The sequence below is a fragment of the Cygnus olor genome, chromosome 7, assembly GCF_009769625.2.
Source record: "Cygnus olor isolate bCygOlo1 chromosome 7, bCygOlo1.pri.v2, whole genome shotgun sequence".
NCBI lineage: Eukaryota > Metazoa > Chordata > Aves > Anseriformes > Anatidae > Cygnus > Cygnus olor.
The window spans coordinates 25,618,776-25,640,466 of record NC_049175.1 but is presented as its reverse complement, the minus strand read 5'-3'; the positions used below and the strand labels follow the sequence as shown (position 1 = coordinate 25,640,466).

At 39.4% G+C, this 21,691-nt stretch overlaps 1 protein-coding gene across 3 annotated transcripts in view; it reads right to left on the bottom strand.

Annotated features, from left to right (window-relative positions):
- The window catches only part of CFAP58 (cilia and flagella associated protein 58), a 58,025-nt gene extending 40,997 nt beyond the window's left edge, over positions 1–17,028 (bottom strand). Inside the window, exons 1-7 of one of the 3 annotated variants that reach the window (XM_040562932.1) lie at positions 16,773–17,028; positions 14,904–15,185; positions 10,170–10,318; positions 8,210–8,366; positions 5,949–6,143; positions 3,102–3,239; positions 684–843 (exon numbers count right to left, since the gene is read on the bottom strand). In XM_040562932.1, the coding sequence (XP_040418866.1) occupies positions 684–843; positions 3,102–3,239; positions 5,949–6,143; positions 8,210–8,366; positions 10,170–10,318; positions 14,904–15,185; positions 16,773–16,781 (1,090 nt within the window). In that variant the 5' untranslated portion in view covers positions 16,782–17,028. The remainder of the gene's footprint in view (positions 1–683; positions 844–3,101; positions 3,240–5,948; positions 6,144–8,209; positions 8,367–10,169; positions 10,319–14,903; positions 15,186–16,772) is intronic. The other 2 variants (XM_040562931.1, XM_040562930.1) reach the window with 2 other exon arrangements.
- Between the last annotated feature and the right edge of the window lie 4,663 nt (positions 17,029–21,691).

Below are 21,691 nucleotides of genomic sequence, written 5' to 3'. Positions count from 1 at the left end.
AAAACTTCATAAAAAAATTTTTTTACTGAAAATCACTTTGAAAATGTGTCTATTTTTATTTCAAAACACATTTTACTTTGTAATTGATTTGCATTAAAAAAAAAAATCTGTTACCGTACCCAAGGAATTTTCTTCCAAAATTTCCATTTGACAAAAATGTTGAAAAGTTTTTTCTTAAAATATTCCAGATCTGCTAGCAAGTTGTTATCAGTACCTGTACAGCTTTAGTATACCCGCTGAACAACTGAATCCATGAAGTACCAGAACTAAGTTTATCAGCTCACTTACACATATTCATTTGCATGATGAATAGTTCAGCAGATTCAAAGCAATTAGGAAAAAAGTGTCCTAGCCATGTCTAGTTCCAGTATGGTCTGAGATCGTTTCTCTCACAGGTTAGAGCAGGAGCAATACATGTACATTGGGGACAACACTCTGTGTGACATGGCACAAACTTGCACACCACAAAGTTTAGATATGTCCTTTTTATTTTCACCCCACCTATTCTACACCGTGAAAAACCTGTAACCCTAAAAGGTTTTAGAAAAGGCTGCATTACATTCCACTGTTATTTGTACAGTAACATTCCAAGCACTAAAGAGAGTGATCCTGAAAGGAAGATGTACCCTGAATGAACAAACCACGAATAAGAAGACAGATCCATTCATTAGTTAGCCACCTACCTTTCTCTAGTCCAGATATTTCACTTTTTAGGGTCTCTCTCTCATGTCCTGCATCAACTTTTTGTTCCTCTGCAACACGCAGCTTACCCTGTAGAACATCTCTTAATTTGTTCAGCTTTGAAATTTCAAGGCGCATTTGATTCACTTCCTCCTCTTTGGCCTATAAAACAGCAACAAGGAAGGGGAAGAGAAAGTGTCCACAGAAAGAAAATAGTTCTGTATTTAGTATATATTTATTCCATGAAATTCAGTGCCCTGGTAAGCAAAGGTATAAGTGTTATGGATCACCTAACAGCAGATGATTAGCTAATTGAACCATATGAAAAATAATTTAAACAAAGGTAGGGCAACGAAGATGATAATCAAACCTTATGCTTTAGGGCTGAAGACGATCAATAAAGAATCTCCAGCTGCAGACCTCATAGAGCACTACACAATTAGTCCTGCAGATTAAACATGGGCAGCTGTGGTCGCCTTTGAAGTATTAGGGACAGTGACTGTGATGAGAATGATATCTGTAGTGTGTGGTTCAATGGCGTGTCCCTAACAGCAGGTATCTGTTATCCCCATCCCTTTTATATTCCCTTTTATATTCCATGGCTTTAAAGGAAAAACACAATGCAGAGTTCATCTCATTTTCTGTACAATCAGAAGAGGAAATAATCAATCAAAACACTGCATGAAAATTAAGGAACCAGTTACCTGGAACAGCAACCCATTATCACAACAGAAAATTGTTTCTTTTCTTTTAAGAACTAAATATTACTTCCCCATATATATATAATATAATTTCAGTAGCACTGTTAGGTTTTACAGCCATCACAGACTAGTGCTCCATTTAGAGCATCAGATATTGGTCTGTAAGATGATGAATCTTGGTAGGTGAGTATCCCCTGGGAGGATATGAATCTCCTCAGTTCTTCCTGACAACAACCTTCAAAAGTTTAGGAATACTTTCACAGTTCAGCTTGCCCAACACCATGCTAGAGGCTCTCAGTACACTGCAGGATTAAACTGCTAGCACAGTGCCTACAAAAAGAGCATCTTAGATCACAACTGGGGTTCTTAGAAGCTTTAACAACTAGCTTAATTACTAACTGTGCAGGATGCAGGATCTCCTTTTTTTTTTTTTTCCCAGAAGCTTGTGTGCATGAGTTTACAAGTTCCATCAACTTTTCCAGAAGTCAGAATTTGATGATAGAATCAAAGTCCTCTTTTTGACATTCTAGAGCCACAAACATAAATCACATTTGAGTTTTGTAAAGTCTTAAACAACGATGGCATTGCTAGAAGTAACGATACAACCAAATAACCTGGGAGACACGGCACTTTGTTTCTTAAATGGGTAAGAAAAATGTCCTCCAGTCTTCCCAGCAAAATACAACAGAAAACAAGCTCCTACCACACAAATCAGGAAGTTCTGCATTAGATTAGTTATGAACTGAGCTTTTAATCTGTCACTGGTTAGCTTTTATCAGTCTGACTAACGGTTCCCAGTTTAAAAAAAAAAAAAAAATCCCTATTGGCAAACATTCTTGTCAGGTGAATTGGCTAGCCATGACTAAGCCTTGATAAGATAATGATTTTCTACCTGAATTTTCTGATATGTTCAGTGTTTTAACCTCAAAAATGATACAAAAAGAAAGATATGGTAAACAAAGGAATGACATCTAAAACTTACACATAAAACTTACACCCTTTATCACAAATGCTCTCAACATAGCCCAAAAATCATATGCAGGAATCATCTAATCCTTCCCCTACTGAAACTCACCAGCCTCTGAGTGGTATAAAAGAACTGTTTAACAATGTAAAGTCAGGCAAGAAAACAATTTAGATCAGAAAGAAAACACTGTCTTGGTTTACTTATATTTCACTTTCCCAATGATTCCCATTGACCCAGTGATTCTGGAGGGCAAGAGGGGGCGGGGGGATTTTAGTGTAGCAAGCAGCTGCCTTCAGTGAAGCTCTCCAGGAAACCATTGTTAAAATTTATTACCATTTATTAATGGGTTTTGACAACATTCAGATTATGTCAATCACTGTAAGAAAGAAAGTCACTGCTCTCACGTGAAGATCTCACGATTTAAAGAATACCTTATGCTTGTGAAAAGTACCAAGCGTCCTTTATGAACCCACTGAGTTGACCTTTTGGTTTGTGCGTTGTACGAAAATGGGTCTCCTCCAGCCAGCTAGGTGTTATGCTTTCAGGTGATACAGTTGCAGACCACTCCACCAGCCACCACAGAAAAAACAGCATCAAGCAACAGATTCTACTCCTTTGCATTCCTCAGATTTCCCCCAAAACTACCTGTAGGGAACCATCAGTACAAGAACTGAGATCACCCCTGTCCCAGGTGGTATGACTACAATCAGAGTGACATGTCAGACTGGATGGATACACCTTCTGGTACTTACTTTCAGTTCTGTTGTCTTCTGATGTACATCCTTCATCACATTTTCAAACATCGTATTACGGTGCATACTCTCTTGAACGAGCTGACTATATTTCATCTGAATTTGCTCAAGTTCCTTACCAGCTCTTTCGCTCAAGATCTGTTAGATCAAGGAACAATCCTATTAGTTCCTTTTTAATCTGATTACAACATCTGCAAATCCATGAAGACAGAACCTTCCATCTCCCCGGGAAATAAAAGCTGCTGCAGATTGTTCTCTGCTTAAACCCACTCTTCATTGCTGATGAAATTACTAATGTGAAATATGACAAATGTTCATACTGACTAGGGGAAATGATAATTTCTAATGAATAACACAGCCAGTGTCTTTTTTTTTTTCCCGTGAGCTTAGCAGGTCTCTCTCGCAAGTGGTAGATAAATATTTTAATTCTTATTAGGCATTTGGCAAGCATCACGTAACACAACCACTTGCTACATATAATTACTGAAAATCAGTATGAGATTCAAATGACTTCAATCAGCAGAGGGCAGGGGAACTCTGTTTCTTAGCGAGCTAATCCTACATTAGTATGCCAATACCACTCCTCTGGGTAAATGGCTTGCTGAGACCAGGACACAAACATTTTCTTCACTAATTTGTCTTCAGTCATAAGCACAGAACAGCAGTTTCACAGACTGCATGGGGAACACACACTTCAATACTGGAACTGCTGGTGGTTTCTTCTGCTTGATGAGACTTCCTCTAACAACCATTACTCCATAAGCGAGCAAAGAATGATCACCATATTTTTCACTTCAAGCAGTAATGTGTAATAAACTGATGAAGTCAATATGCACGATGCTGTTAGAAAAATTAAAGGAAGAGAAGCAGAATCTCCCTCTTCCAATTGCATGCTGAAGCACAGAATGTAAAAACAAGGAATATTGCTTCTTTCTTGTGTTGTGAATGTCAGGATTATACTGTGGTTCTGGGTATTCTTTATTGCAACTTCGGCATGGGTAGGATGAAGCCTACAGTTGCTGTAACGAACCAACTTCCCTGTTGTGTAAGCAATAATAGATTAGAAATTTGAGCAGAGTAAGAGCAGGCATCACAGGCAACTACAATTCAGTTGATTAGCAATAACCCCATCACATTGTAATAGCGGAGTCACCTTCCCTCGCAGATCTCTACTCTAACTCTTGGACAGTTGAATAGCTTATGTTTTGGACAGACATTTTGTGAAAGACAATGCAGTGCCTTCACAGACAACTCAAAGCCACCACAGGCAACGAAAACAGGGCAGTAGCCTGGTTAATTACCCTTGGCATTGTACTTTATGTAAGCTATTGATTTCCAAGATAATTTGGACAACTGAATGCCCCCAAAATAGGCACTTAGAAAGCTTGAAAGGGACTATGGAAAAGAGGAGGAAGAATACAACAGAACTAGGAATTGCAGATATCCTATTTAAAAACAATGTGATTGTCTTGGTAGATCATGGAGCTGCCCTCAAAAGCTACCTCATATTCAGCGACATTCATAGAATCATAGAATCACTTAGGTTGGAAAAGACCCTTAAGATCATTAAGTCCAACCATCTTCCTGACCTACCAAGTCCACCACTAAAACATGTCCTCTAGTGCCACCTCCACATGTCCCTTAAATACCTCCAGGGATTAGGACTCTACTGCTTTCCTGGGTAGCTTGTTCCAATGCTTGATCACCCTCTCCATGAAAAATTACTCCTAACATCCAATCTAAACCTCCCCTGGCACGACTTCAGAATGTTTCCTTGCATCCTATCACTTGTCACCTGAGAAAAGAGACAGACACCCTCCTTGCTGCAGCCTCCTTTATGGTAGTCATAGAAAGCAACAAGATCCCCCTCAGTCTCCTTTTCTCCAGACTAAATAACCCCAGCTTCCTCAGCTGTTACATATTACACTTGTTTTCAACTTCCTTCATCAGCTTTGTTGCTCTTCTCTGCACACACTTGAGCAACTCAATATACTTCTTGTAGGGAGGAGAAGTTCAGAAAAATAATCAAGTGTTCTCTTTATCTATTTATGTGAAGTATTTTACTAAGAGTCTATGTTGGGGGAAAAAAAAAGTTCACAAATCTCTACCCTCACCAATTCAGGGACCCGAAGGGAAGATAAAGCCATAAAAGTCATAAATTTACAAGATACACACAACTCCCAAGGAAGTTTCCCTTGAGGTAGGGCTGTTTTACAGTGATGAGATCTCTCCTGCCATTTACTGAAATTGCTTCTCTGAAAGTTTCTCAAAGTCAGGGGAAATGGACTGAAAACCTGAAAATTCAAACACTTGCAGAACACTATGTTAGGACATTTCCAGATAACGTTTTTGGAAACAGAACGGGTAAAATCAATCAAAAAGGTTTATGAAGACAGTTCTCTGCCCTTTGACAGAAACACTTTCACAAGCTTGAGAGGTAGATAAAAATTATTGTGATGGAGAAGAAAAAAGGGATCAAACATAAAATCATTTCACCGATGCCACTATAGTGGATCTGGCAATATACGAAAGAAGTCCAACTTGGAAACTTTTGGTTCATCCATGCTCTTCACAGACTTTGTTTAATTTGCGTCATCTTTTCAGGATGATCTCTAAGTATACCATTGCAATCCACTACTAATTCCTGTGAGGAATTTTATCTGAAATCTGTCAGATGGCTTTCAATGGTTACTTATTAGTATATATATATATGCATATATACATAAATCTTTTTTAAATATTGACTTAAAATAATCTCCCTCCCTCTCCATGAAATTTCATCAATTTTCATATTTTGGAATGTGACCCTAATATTAGACATGATGAAAAGTGTGCCATGTATCCTACCTTCTGCTCTTTTAGATGCCGTTCCGTTTTTGCTTGTTCCTCTTTGTTCCTGTGTATAACTTGCTGTAAATTCTTGATCTCAGATTGCTTGTTATCCATTTCAGCTTGAAGATTTTTCAACTCCTTCTCCATTTTTTCCTTCTTTCGAGCTTCTCGTGACACCTCATTCTGACGCATCTGGATTTCTTGCTGAAGCTGTAATAATTGAGAAGACGAAAGTTTAAGTTCTGCTGCCTTTTATTTAGGAAAGTGAGGCCTTTCACCTCTTATTCTACTATGTTTGATTTTGAAAACAATGACTTCTATACTACTGTACCCACTACTACACAGAATCTTCTCAGAAGTAAGTACTTTACCTAGTGGCTGAACTAAAAATCTGATATGAGGGAACCTATTTATTGATGACAAGGATTTGTTAAACACCAGTCAGTTCATTCAAGCAGAAGGGTCTGATAGAATTCAGACACAAAGCATTCCTCTGGAGACGCAGCAGCAAATGTATTTTCTGTTGTAAGTTATTTGTAAAGTGGTACTTTCTGAATTCAGGGTTAAAACTAATTTGGACTTGATGTTATATTGCAAGGATTTTTATTTTTATTTTTCTACTTCGCCAGCAGAAACATGTATTACACTGATAATAAAGGAAAGAGAGATATCAGAGCAGTGTTCATTTTCACAAGTGCTCTCAGTCTTTCTGCTCTCAAAGTTCCTCTGCGAGAACTTTGAAAGAGGAACCTTCCCTCATATTTGATAGACTTGTGCTCTCTCCCTCCCCAGAAATGTGATGGAGCAGAATCAGCAGAGAAAATCCACAGGGGGCTGATCCACAAGGAAATATCCAGTTCAGACAGGGACCAGCAATTTAAAGATGCTTTTCGTTTACAGATTCCTCTCCCTCTCAGCCTACAGATGAAAAGTTGCCAGAACTGCCAGGGCCTTCAACAGGATCTTCAAAAAACATTGTCATTTAAGCAGTCTGAAGTGCAGAATTTCATACTGAGAGAATGGGAGGTGGTTCCATGAGCTGTAACAATCCTGTAAATTTAAAGGCTGATGAAGTAGGTATCAGAAGATTAAGGTTGGCAAAATTCAGCAAGCATTGATGGGAGTTTCACTCCTCTCTTTTTTCTCCCACAGCCACAATGCTGTCAGAAAAGCCAAGACTTACATTTTCTCGTACTACAATCCCAACTAAGTGCTTTAGAAACAGAAACTAGTACTGTGTATGGAACATGGGCTGATCAACCCTTCCCTATTTGGGATTAATAAAAAAAAACCGCAAGCTAACTGCTGCTTCCATGTCATCTCTTTTCGTGTTCTTTTCTGCATTTCCCCTCTCTTGGTGTCTTGGTCCAGCTCCTATTTATGTTCTTCTGTATATTCTTCTATTCTTCATTATTGCATTTTTATATTTTGATGTATCAGAGTTTTGTATCCCATCTTCCATCCTTATCTGCTTTCTCTCCATTTACTGGGTACCCTATTGATCCTCAGTCTTCTGTATCTTCAGCTGCTATATGCATTGAAAGGAAGCTATACATATTGCTCAGTTAAGAGACATGTCTACTCAGAATGTCGGAAAAACAGAGAGCCTAACTTAGCGAGAAAACAATTAGGGCAAAGCAGAGGTGAAATATGACTGTTCTGTACAGAAACTGGTGAAGTGAAACATCATTTAAGCTCAAAAACAGTAGGTAGAAATCACTGTAACAAAGAAAATAGGAAGTCTCTAAACATTAGAAAAGTGGGATTCTGAAAAAGCTTCCCAGAGGCAGTATGGGAGAAAATAGCCTAATTAGCTTTAAGTCAGAATTTTATGCATTCTTAAAAACGATCATATGGCATGATAGGACAACCACTGTCAACAGCAAGGGATGTAGGTCCTCCGCTCAAGCTCTATGTTCTAAGTGGTCCTTTGGAGGCATGTGGATTTACAATGCAGGAAAGAAAAAACAACAACAACAACAACGAAAAGTATCTCCAGTATGAAAGACAACTATGACTCGGGCAGAGGCACCCTGGTTCCATTCAGGGTATTGGGAAGCTGTGGAAGCAGCTGGTACGTGACAATACGCTTTACAAAGGATGTAGCCAAGAAATAGAGAAAAACCATAAAAGTAATTCACAGTACGCTTTTTTTCTGAGCACTCCTGAAAAGGTTTGAGTTGTGGAAGAACAGGTAGTAGCATACTAGTCAATTGCAGAAGCGGGGAATGGTTCAGGACAAAGTCTAAAATCACCACCCTGTGAGCTGTACAGACCTGCATTACAGCTTGTTCTGCCTCGTTTTTTGCCCTCTCTGTATCTTGCTGCTGCTCTGTGGCTTGAGTTAGATTTTGGCGTAACGTCACGACCTCTGACAAGAGTTGGTCTCGCTCCTTTGTTATCTCTTCTTTAAGTTTTAGCAAATCTCTGATACTGGAAGCAAGGAAACAATAGTCAAACAGTGTCACAAGCCCTTTCTGTTCTTCCTCCTATGCCAGAGCAGGATCCTTCCTGTGAAACAGGAGTTTAAAAGCCATTTTGTTTCATTTTAAACTCCTCTTGGATTAAGGGTATTTTGGTCAATCAAATTATATGCTTTACCTACTGTGATCATTAGAGTCGGTGTCAATAAACCACTCTTTCTTCTTATATCCCAGTCCTCATGGGACTGAAGAAACTTTCAGTTGCTCAAAAAGGTAATGGAACAAAATTTCTTCTTCCTGCCCACTGCAAAATCATGTAGGGACCAAAACTCTGTTACATTATCACAAGTCTCTGCAACTTACCTGACTGGGCACCTAACAGGGTTATGTCTTGCAGTCACCTAATGTAAGAATAAAAGAGATTGCCTCTTTGGACACATTTACAATCTGAAAAAAAGTCCAAACATTGCAATGTGGGTTCAAGCTCAACTTTAAAAAACAACCTGATTGTTCTAAAAGAGTTGGAAACACCCTACAGGGCTGGAAACCTGCAGAGGAGTTGTCTACTCCTATGGCCCTATCACTGGACAGGGTGAGCATGGAACTGGAGATCAATACAAAAGGAACTTTAAGAAGAAATCGTGGAGTGCCTGAGCAGCTGGAAACTGCAGGACTGAGGTCTTGGCACAGTCACAGCTCCCGGCCCTTCCAGGAAAATGCAAAAAGGAGCCACAGAGTTGCCTTTAGAGAGACATATTTTAGTGGAAGGCTGGATGACAAAGCCTTCAAATGAAAGGAAATCTGTTACACAGCAACAGAATATTTTAGGGCCAAAATGTGAAAGAGTGAATTTCTCATGCATCCAGATGCTTTACGTGCTGGCACATTTCTTGGAAGGGAAAATCTGAATATACTAAAGGCCTTGCTCACAGACACAAATCTTGTTTGTGTAACCTGGATACACAGTGCATGCAGAGATGAGTATGCCCCATGCATACCCAAAACACACAATATAAATACCTTTACACGGTGTGAATTTTTCAGTCCAGAACCAGCAAGACCGAACATCAGCAATCTCAATAGAAAGTGCACAGGTCTTAGGGGTCAATATACTTTATCTCACCTTTGAGTTTATAGTTCACCTTACAGCACAAGCACAACCTGACAACCTGACTATAAACAGTATCTTTTGGAGGGTATTTAAAATCAGCAGGTCCTCGGGATCATTCGTATTTGTACATCACAGCAGCTGGTGGCTCCACCTTAGACTAGGTCACTCTATACTAGTGGCTGCATAGTTCAATTAAAATAAAATAAATAAATAAATAAATACTAAATGATTCTATGATTTTGCACATAAACATAAAATACAAACAAGAATACAGACCGTGATAATGCCTTATAACAAAACTGGGAACAGAAAGAAGTGGAGTCTCCTCCTTCCTTGTCTTATGTACTCGACCCTGCTGCCAAGATATGTAAAATTGTTGACAGAATCCTATTCTCAAAGACACAGCACGTTGAAATGCTAGTCAGATAAAACAGTAGGACCGTTACTGAGAAAGTGCATACTATTTAATTTTATTTGATCTCTCAGCTTAATCCAATATTAAATGAACTCTCTCAGAACCTGATTCTGTACTTGTTCGCTGCATAAACACATGGACATATAAATGTGTGCTCATGAGAAAAGTAAAATGGAGAAAAGACCTGTCTCCGATTTCCAGTACCCTTGCACTGTGCAAATGGTTAAACAAGGTGTAGAATGACAGAAAATCAGATCAGGCTTTCCCCCTTTCTCTGGAAAACTTACTTGTAGTCCTGACCCAAGGACAGACCAGATTCCCGCTCCGCCAAGTTAGTCAGGCGCGCAATTTCCTCTTGCAGTGAACGAATTGTTTCCTTTGCTTTCTGTTCCTTTTCATAGGCTGCATCCACCATTTTCCAGGCCTTTTCAATCTCCTATGAACAAAATGGAAAACACTTACAGAAATTAAATTGGGTTGAAAATGAACAACAAATTAAAAATGAATTGCCTTGCATTTTTGTTAATTAAGAAAGTAGATTTTCATCTCTTTCCATGGTCAGATTCACAGCAGTTTTCTTCACCAGTTGTCTTTCCATTTGAATGAAGGCATAACAAATATTTTGAGCCATTCAGACAATGTCAATTCACACTCAACAACTCTAACTTATTTTCTCTAACACATAGACCTAAATATTATCAAATCTCACTCTATGAGATTTTGGTCATGTAAGTCCCACTAACATCTAAACATTTACTGAAGCTGCAGTGCCTACAGACGTCCCATATACTCAAACAGTTCACTTGTCTCTAAAAATCTTATTAGCTGTTGCAACAAAGAATATCCAAATTACTATTTTTCAGTGAAGGAAAAAAAATGTTACTCTGGCCTTTGCTCCCTCTTTGTATATTTGCATCTGTGAGGACCTAGTGCATTTTGGTTTTAACTACATATTTAGACAAGCTACAAAAAAAAATTAAAAATCAAAAATACCTCCACAATGAACAATATCAGATAATTTAATAATTAATAATTTATATCAAATTGTTTACAGCAGTTCTTTATTTGAATTAACATCTCTGGATCTAAAAATAAATCTATTTAATATTAAATTCAAAATGATGACAAGCTATGTTATGGTATATGGTTAATATATTTATTGAGCTCTTTTAAATCAAATAAATGCAGCGCTAACATGTTTACTGCCTAAATTAAAAGCTCAGAGTCATTGAGCTAACAGAAGTAACAGGCTACCAGAATGTGCTGAAAAGCTAACAGAATATAACGTTTGTGGCCTCTTCAAGCTGGAGGGGGAATACATTTTCATTCTATTCATTCAGTTAGTTCAGCAGACACATTTGAGGAAACAGAGCAACCAGCTGGAGCTCAAAGACTAGGAACGTTTGCTCTCCCTCTTCCCCCCACCTCCAGCATATTAATAGTGGGCTTTACTTCTTTTGAAATTCTGACAGAGATTATAAGCAACTACTACAAAGAACAGGGTACAATTCTCTACCTGCAAACAGTATTTTCATTACTTAATAAATTACTTAGTTCAAAATTCAGTTTGAAAAATATGCGTTTCACTTATGTATCAAGAATATTTAAAACAGCTCTAAATACTGTAGTGAATTTTTGTTTTATACATTTTGGGTTCTAATTTCTATTCAAATGCAGCAACGATCACACAAAGTATTAAATATCATACAGTAAATAAGATTTTTTTCATTCATTATTCTCTTACATAAAAATGTTGTAATAAGAAATTTAAATAAATGCATGCTATGCTGAAATAATGGTATAAAGACATAGTGTATCATCTTGGCTGGCAAAAAAGTATAAAATATAGCTGTAAATACACATTTCAGATTTGCTAACCTGTAAGAAGCAACCAATCTTTCTCTAGGAGAAACGCAAATTGAACATAAGATTAAAGCTGATTATTTAAATCAAAGCTTCCTGATGGCTGATTAGACTGTAATTAAAATTGGTGAATTAAATCATTATGATTGGGGCTTGGGGGGATAGAATTGGTGAATAATATCAATATGTCCTGTGAGAGGTCTTACTGGCTTCGGTGAGTCCTCAGGCCCATAATTGTACTTTGGTCTGGTGAGTACTCACAAAAATGATCCCCTGAAGTCCGTGAGGTCATTCAGATAAGCAGTGATTGCAGATAACCATAAGCTGAGCTTCTTGAACTACATCTCGCTTTTGATGTGTGTCAAAACAATTTTTATCAGTAGGGTTAGCACGCATGGATGATGGCCTCATTAACAGGCAAAAAATCTAAATAAAACATTGTTTCAGACTTCAGTGTCAGCAAAAGTGGGCTTCATTGCGATGGCTTTCTTGGTTGTTTCTTTTACTTTGAGTAAAGATTCAATAGACTGCTTCCTTTAAATTCAAAAGTAAAGAGGAGGAAATTTCTGAAGGTGGATGCCTTAATTGTAAAAATAATCACATAATTACTCAGTGGAGAAAGGAACTGAAAGAATGCAGAGCGTGTCGTGTACCCAGGGAGTAATTTCAGTACATAGGTAGGTACATGCATTGCAGTTTGTTGTATAATTAACGATGGAAGTATACTGGATGTTTGCATTTAAAATCATTCCAAAAAATTTTGGAGAAGTACTCTCGAAAATGTGAAGCAGAATTCATAAAATGTGACTGCTTTACTTTTTTTTTTTTTTTTTTTTCATTAAATAGCCCCAAAGATCACATCGGTTTTGCTGCAAAGAGACTGAGAATTAATGAAATGCTTTATTAGTATACTGGACTGATTCCCCTGGAAATTGAAAACTTGGTAACTACAAATTCCCGTTCTAGTGTTCTTCCAGTGCAGCTGTATGGATCAGTTTCCCTATCAATGAAAAAGAGAGTTGTATTCCCCTAGTGTTCAGCTTGGCCCTTAGTTCCCCTGACATGACTGTAAACAGCAGACTATTATGTCCAGTTCATTAAAACCACAAAACAGAGCACTGAAGTGCCATCAGACAGTAACAGCTATTGATTACTATTGACTTGGGTCCTACCAGCAATTGATTTGCACAGTTAACCCCTGCCCCTATACAAATACTACTGATTACAACTAGGCTTCACAAGGAGAAAAATATTGCCTCTGCAGCTCAGTTGAAACTTTATTTGTATATGAACCAATGACCCAGAAAAGGAAGGCTGTAAACCTGTTACCCAGATGACCTATCAAGTCACCAGGATTTAGGACCTTAATTTGAAGCAAATATACTGTTTTTCTAGGAACAGCCCCACTGGGATTGTTTAATTTAGCATTGAAGAACATCTTATTTGCTATTTGAGCCCTTGAACCTTCCTCAACATTTGCCTTAGGCACCTGTGAACCAAGTTTTTTGAATGTTAGTAAAACTGTAGTCTTCTCTTCAGAAAGGAGAATAACATGAAACATGAAGGGTGTACCAATCAAACCCCCAACACATGACGTGAACATCTTAAATAACAGCCAACTAATTCTTGAACATTTAATGGAAAGACTAATTCCCCCAGCCAAACTGAAAAGTATCAGTGCTGTTTACTTGGCCCACAGCACACAACTGGAATTTAAATGTCACAGGTTGTGTACTGCACATTGCTTCTAATAGGATCGTATTGTCAAGCGGCTTTTTCACTACAAAATCTCTTAGCTGCTTCAATAGTAGGTGATATTGTTAAGCCATACCTCACCTTAGCTTCAATTCAGCTGCTGATGTTGGAAAGGCTCTTATTTTTTCTACTCCTGCACTCCTCAGTTTTATGACATTACTAAGATGATGTTGCCTCAGCTTGGGAACGTCCTGAAGGATTGCCTCTGCTACTGTTCACACTCAGAGTATAGCCATGTAATAGCAGAAAGAAAATGCCAAGGATCATTGTGGTTCCTGACAGCCACCTACCAGGGTTTTTGATTAGTGGCAGTGAAAATCAACATGATTTTATATGTTGTTTTCCACCTTCCTGAGGATGCTTTGAGCAGTACCATGGGTTGGCAAGCTGCAGCCATAGGGTGACAGCACTGCTAGTTATATTTATTCTGAGTTTATTTTCTTTGGAATTCTATGGACAAGAAACTTCATGTTAAAGAACATCAATTTCTGCAGTGCCCATAGAACATTTCCTATTGTTACACTGAATTTATTTTACTGGAACAAAGTAAGTCTATAGCGTGAAAAGTGTAAATCACTATTTTGAAGCATTTAAGAAAAATTGTAGCCTCTTCTACCCTCAGAAATTAACACTTTATTGGAAGGCATGTAGGTTTCTCAACTAAATGCTAAATTAAAGCCTAGCTGGGTAGTACAACCTAAGCATTTAAACCATGAGGAGGAAAAAAGTTCGAAGTACCATCTTCTGACGATTTGTCAGGTTTAGGTTCATGGTAGTAAAACCTCAGTATAAGGCTAAAAGCATTGATTATTCTTTAGCAAGTCAAGCACTTTGACAGAATTCAAATCAATAACGACAAAGAACACACCAGAGTAAATTGATGAAGTAACACTGAAATGCTATATAGGATTCCTTTTCAAAAACACCGTAAAACATTTATTTAAGTGAGCTGATGACACTTCCCTGGTCTACAATCCATATTTCAGCATGTAAGTAGATTTTTCATGGTCTGGCAATAATTAACATCCAAGCAGCAATTCAAAAATATTAATGAATTTAGTCTCAAAAATCGTGCAAGCTGGAAACGCAGATATGCTATTTTACAGATATTGGAAAGCTTAAATGTAAACTATCATTTAGTACTTCAGAACTGATGGAATTGGCTTAGTTTTATCCCTGTGCAAATAAATACACAATTTGACTGGGAGGAGTAACAATACCAGGGTAAGGAAACAAAGCAGTCGGTAGCAAAGCAAAGGTTAAGGAACTGGAGATGCCAGCTCTATGCTTAGTTCTCCAGCTAGATCTCTACATAAAATAAAGTGTTCTTGCAGATAGCTTTCTTATTACCATGTTTTTCATTAACTATATCCTATCATATTTAATTCTATTCAAAACTTTACCGTCTTCATTGATGATATAGTTTCCCGATCATCCTTAGTGAGCTTCGTAAGTGCAGCTACTTTGGATGAATTCACCACAAGCTCAGCGTTCAGCTCCCTGCATTTTTCCATGAGACGCTTCTCATTTTCATGGGACTTCTTCAAAACAGCATGGAGCTTTTCATATTCTATCTGGAATTTTTCCAGAGTTTTATCTCCCTTAAGTAGATTGATGACTTCTTGGAAGTCTTTTTCCAGTGCTTCAAATGCACTTTCTTCTAGATACAGTTTGGCAGACTTTTCCTGAATAAAATTAGATAGATAATCAATTAACAGGAGGAATTAAACATCTCACTTATGACCCCCAAATATAAAAAAAGCAATATACTGGGTATGTAACAGCTCCTAAGATGCCATGACAAAATAATCCTTAATAACCGTAGTCTTACTATGGTATGATATGCACATTTCAGGCTATTCTTCAAATTGATTTCTCCTGATTTTGTGCTTTAACAGTCAGAGCTCCTGCAATTGAGTACCACAACTATTTTAATGATAGGTCTAGAAAATATCGTGACAGTGTTTAAATAATACATCAGCTATTGAGGTAGGCCAGTATTTTAGCCTTAATTCTTCTCAGTTCTCTACTCTGTAAAGTCTGATTAGTTTACTCTTTGCATGCAAATAGTGCCAGCAAATCAATTCCAGATAAGCATGTGTGAAAGCATCAGTAATGGCAATGCAAGCAAATCCATCCCCTGCAGAAAGTGCTTCTGTTAAACCTTTCACAGTGGAAATACACGATTTAGCTCAGTTCTGAAGCCAAATTTTGCCAGCTCAGTTTATGGACACCAAATTCCACTAATGTTTTTCAAAACTGCTTAAAATAATTTCCATTATAATGGAATGCAAACACACCAAAGGGAGGTGTACGGCCACTTCTCAATAGTTTGAACTGCTAAGACACAAGACAAATCAGCCCACAGGATGCTTTGTTCTGTCAGATGCGTCACTTCCATTACTCAAGTCCGTTCACAGCTAACTGGAACATCTCTGTGCTGCCATCTGAAGCCTAGGTGTATCCCTAAAATTGCATCTCGGAGGGAGGCTGACGTGGGTAGGAGCACAGGTCTTCTGCCAGCATCTAGAGGCAGTGAGACCACGCGGCTCCCCAAGGTGCAGCACCCCCACAGACATGCCCTGTTCTCTCTGCCCTCAAAAACAATGGATTCAAAAATGGTTCGGGTCCCTGCTCACCACCTGAACACAAACAGCATCGACAGAAAAGCAAGAATCTTTAAAAATAAAAATCTAATCTAATCTAAAAAATAAAAAGCAAAGACTTATTTCAGTTGGTTTTGAGAGTATGCACATTTACACCACCAGGAAAAGAAACTAAAAGCATAAAACTAGCCTCTTACGACACGAACACAAGCTCAGGCTATGTAATATACTGAGGACAGGGGCACCAGCTCCAAATCCTCCTTGCCAAGGCTCCAATTTCATTATTTTTTTTATATCTGTGTCAGAAACTTCAATGAAAAAACAACAAAGGGAAGTGAAATGTTAAAAACTGCATTGTCGTTAGTGCAGAAGGGCATTCGGTGTGGAAGAGGGAAAGCCTTGGTGCTTCAGTTTTGATCTCATTACGTTTGTGACCATACAGAGAGCTAAAAGAGCAATAACAACATATGAAATACATACATAGCAGGTATTCCTACAGTCTGTGTTACTACTCCCTGCATATAAATAACTTAACAACCGACCCAACTGAACTCTGTTCTCAAAAGCACCTCGACACTTCAACAGGTGTAGGGGCGCAGACAGAGGCGGTGGGGTCGCCATTACCCCGCGGCCCCGCACACCGGGCGGGCAATGGCGGGGGCTCACCTCAGCCATGGTGCCGGCGGGGCGGGAGGCGCCGGGACGGGGATCAGGGCCGGGATCGGAGCCGGGACCGGCCCTGGTGGTGCCGAGGCGGCCGTGCCGTCTCCTAGGAACGGCGGCGGGCGGGTCTGCGCTGTGCCGCCATGGAGATGGCGGGGCTGGAAGGAGGGATTCGCCCCCCGCCGGGTGCCCTGCACAGAATCACAGAATATATCCCAAGTTGGAAGGGACCCACAAGAATCATCGAGTCCAGCTCCTAATAGATCTAATAAAGGACATCATCTAGCCTGACAGAGCCTGATTGTATTCAAAGACCCTAACAGCTATAACAGACTAGCCATTTTATTTCAGGGATATCCAAACGATCAACAGGGCCAACTTGCTGTTGGGAAAGGGAGCCTCGAAGAAAGTGCCAAGCACCCTGTTCAATCACATCAGCTCCTTCTTCACAGATACAGCTCAGAGACCGCAGGCTGCTCAGGGAAGCCTGTCGAGGGGCTGTGCCACAGCCCGGGCACCCTGGTCCTGCGGCCCCGGGGGTCTCAGCCAGAGCTGCACCACGGCCTCTGAGCTAAGAGGTTGATCCTTAGCCCACAGCATGGATCACAGAATCATTGAATCATTTAGGTTGGGAAAGACCTCTAAGATTGTCAAGCTCAACCATTAGTCTAGCACTAGATGGGTCAGCGAGATGCAGCTGCTCGGCAGGACAAGTCAAATCAAGGGACGGAGGGAGGCAGGGTCCTGTGAAAGGAATTAAGTGGGATTTGGGGGGTTTGGGGGCGCTCAGCCATGCTGGGGTGCTTCACTCAGGTTGTGCTGCTCTCCCACTTGGCATCTGCCCGAGGGTCGAGGCCTTGTCCCCAGCAGGAAAGCTGGCAGGCAGGCACAGGTCGCTGCTGCTAAAATGATGTTTTTCCTTTATGTTCATGTGTAAGCAGCTGCGCTGCCCCAGCTGCACCTTTTGGGGGAAGTTATCTTGTCGTCTGTGAGCAAACAGCAAGGTGTAAGCAAATTGCCGAGGCCAGCCACACAGCAGCAGGGACTTGGATCATGGGCACAGGATGGTCCCCTGGAAATAGAGGGGTGGCTCACTGAGCCCCAGGTATGGGCGCACCTGACACCATAGAGGAGCAATCACATCCACAAAAAGCTCTGCACATTCAGAGGGACAGCCCGACTTCCGTCTTTTCATTGCATCTGACTAATCACACTGCTTAGTCTGCTTGTGTGCATTAATGATTTTGTACAAAAGCAGGGTATAGAACGAGGGAACCCCAGACAACGGCTCTGCACTTTAAGAGCTGCGCTGAAGTATCAGCTACTGCTGTTTGCTCCACTACTAGCTAACCCTTGAAATAGAAGGTTTACCTCAATGGGGTCACAAATTGGTTCATCTGATAGGGTTTTAGTGCAGAGAATATAATGTTCCATGTGTATGCTCCCCAGCAGAATGGACATGGTGTATGACCTTAAAGTTCCACTTGAAACTAATAATGACAATGGAAAATTTTGCCTGGTTTAATGAAGCCTGAATTGTAGCACTTCATTTTACTGATTACATGGCAAAATAGGTAATTTCAAAGGGAAGCTTTGAAATGGTCTAATTTTACCATTAGAGCTGGAGAGTAAGACACATTTTATAATATATTCTGTATAAGTATGACTTAATTAAAAAATATCCTGCACACTGAAACATAGTTTCAGTCATTTCAAAGCACACTTCTAATAAATATTAAAAAAAAAAAAGTACCTTTTCTAGGTTTTGCACTCTTTTTTTTTCTTCATTTTCCTTTGTACTGATGCTTCCTAATAGAAGTACCATAGAAATTATAATGATAAATTGCTTGATTCTAGAATTTCAGATTGTCAAGAAAATAAATTTTTTAGACCTTTAATCAACAAAACAGCTGTACCTGTAAAGAAACAGCAGAAGATGAGATTTTTCCTTCGTCAGCAAAATCCTGCTGAAGGGAGAGAAGAGATTAATAAGGGGCAATTATACCTTTAGGGTGAATACACCTTTAACACTGTGTACCCACAATGTTTGTACTTGAGAGTAACAGCAGTAATGTGCCCAAAAATTATATCCATATATTGAGGCATCCCCGTGGTCTTCTGTTTTTCAAACTCATGGTGATTTGTGCCCTGTGAGACCTTCCAATGGTAACTACATAGGCTTCACTACAAGTTTCTGACCATTGAAAGAACTTCCTATAACTTGGGACCATGTGCTTAAAATTCCCTGTGCTTTATATTCCAATGAATATGAAATGGAGGTAATCACAGCTGCCATCCTGCAATGTGCTGTGACTGCCTTGGCTATAAATGATGTAGTCATGTAGTAAAGTGAACCTCTAGACATGATGGGGCTCTTGAAGTGGGATGACTTTTTAACTCTCCCTTTTAAGCCAAGCCTACATAAGAACCTTTCTGCTAGTGAGAGCAAAAAAAAACTCTCTCAGCCACAGAAGAAAAAAATCCAGTTTCTAAATATAGTTTCATTAACAGCAGGGACAAGCTGGATCCAGGAAGTTTCAATTCATTGAAAAGATTGTTACTTAGTTCCCTAAATATCTGACTTTGTTCAGGAGACATCAATATTTTATGGTTTATAAGCAGAATCACCTGTTTCACCAGCTGCATAAAAGAGCAATTCACATCAGCAGCATGTATGTGTTTGTGTGGGTGCAGAAAGGGTTACTAGAGAAGAAATACTGATTTATTTGAGGTCAGAACCCTCGGACAGTTAATTTAATACATGTTTTAAACCATAGTGGCATGAAAATGATAAGCAATCACTTGCTGAGTGTAAAGATTGATGGGTTACTGCAGAGATATAAATAAATAGAGTAAAATATCATCATAACATCACCCAGGAGAAAGCACGCAATTTGGGGCAGGGACCATGACAGCACACGTCTTCTGGGAAGTATAAAACGAACCTTTTGGACACTGGAAGGCAACCATAAGAAGAAGTAATAAGGGAAAACCTGCCGGTGGGGGGTTGAAATGTTTCCTTTTACACCATGCTGTAGTAAGGCAGAACATCAGTAGGTGGCACTGCACTACCACGGTGCTTTGATAAACTGCCCCTAACAACAGCTCTTTTCAGCCGTCAACCTTTTCTGCTTTCGAAACGTGTTACAAATGTTAATTAATACATGGAGACATAATGGTGGGGTGAACATGTATTCATGGATGAGGTCCAATATTTGCATACGGCTTTGTTCTTTTTACTCAGATGATGGGAATCAGTGGGAAATCACTAAGGAAAGCAAAATTTGTCTAACCATTTGCTAAACTAAAATACTGCTTTTTACATATGTTAGAAATATTAAAAATGTTATATAAATATTAGTTCTCCATGTGCAAGTGTTGTAAGTCCCCCAGCAATATGGAAATCCATTGCAATCTCATGGTCTCCAACACCAGTGACACTGCAGACACTATCAGTGGGCTGACGGTCTGGGACGTGCCCTAAAATCCATTTTGACTTCTGAGTTAAATCAGTTTTGCAGTATTAAAAGGAATAAGAATGTGCTAAATCATATTGTGACTTCTCCAGTCACAAGGAAATGCTATAAAGTCCTTAATCCAGCTGATACTTTTACTATATTCTTTTTGAAAGTACTTTCCTTCTGTTATTTTAAAACTAAATGATAATGCTGTAATGTGAACACTTGTTCCGAAAAATTGGATTGAGTCTTTCTATGTTGTCCATAAAGATCATGCAACAGATCTCAAATAGCAGCGGCCTTTGATCATGTTTGGCACTGGAGTTGAGCCAAGGATCTCAAGAGGAAGAAACACACCATGTCTCATTACCATTTTTGTGAAAAGTCAAATCATGGAAGTGTTTTGATTAATAGCAACACCCTAATAAAGAGCTTGGTTAGCTCTGAGACAGAAGTTAAAGCTGACAAGCTGCCTTTGTATAATGTACAATTAACATGCTCTACATAAAAAATAAAATGGATGAAAATTATGGGAAGTAATTGAAATTAGGTCGATAATCCTAGAACCAAGCTGAATTTGCCATTCCCCAGCATGGTTTGAAACCACAAAACAGTTTCATGTCACAGCTTTTGTTCCCAATTCTTCAACAAGGATTACAATGGTCTGTGACACTTGTTTGAAAAGTTTTCTCTTCTGCCTTTCTCTGAGCCAAGCCCAGGGATCCTCCCAGTGCCCTGGAGGAAAGCAATGCTCTGCTGATCCCATCACCTTCGCTGCCCACTGTGGGCTCTTAGCACCACCAGGATTATGGTTTATGTTACCAATCTGAGCTACAGCTTTAGAGTGACATGGGGGGGATTCTTGCTCCTACATATTCAGAGGAACAGTCTGGTAGAAGTGACCCTCTCCCACTGCCCAGCATCATTAATCTTTAGTGAGGCTATGAAGGAAAGCCTACAAATACATAAGCACACTCAGCCCTACACATGGCTCAGGTTTCTTCAGTGGGTGCTTTCCATTACCAGCTTGCCAGTCCTGATCCATGACTGTCTTCCCAACCATGAACATTTGCTTGTATGTAAAAATGAGTTTTGGATATATCTAGGTTCATAATGTGCTCATTAGCAGAAACAACTTCCCCCCATGCTTTCCAACAGCCTTTCCGTTCCACCAGCAGAATCTATTCCATAATTTCTGATTCCTTTCCCTCATTCATATTTTATTATTAAGCCTTTTAAATTTCAACCACCAAATCCTTTTCTAGCTTTAAATTTATCTGGCATCTTTCACTGCTCGATACTTGTGTCCACTGGGAGGAAAAGGCTATTGAAAAAATATCCCTCCCCTCATAATACCTAAGGAAGGCTATGGAAGTCACAGAGAATAAAGATGTTTATAAGGTCAGGTGTAAGGGAGTAGGTGAGGACACTGTGTGGTGAGCTGTGAGCAAGTGACCTTGTCTG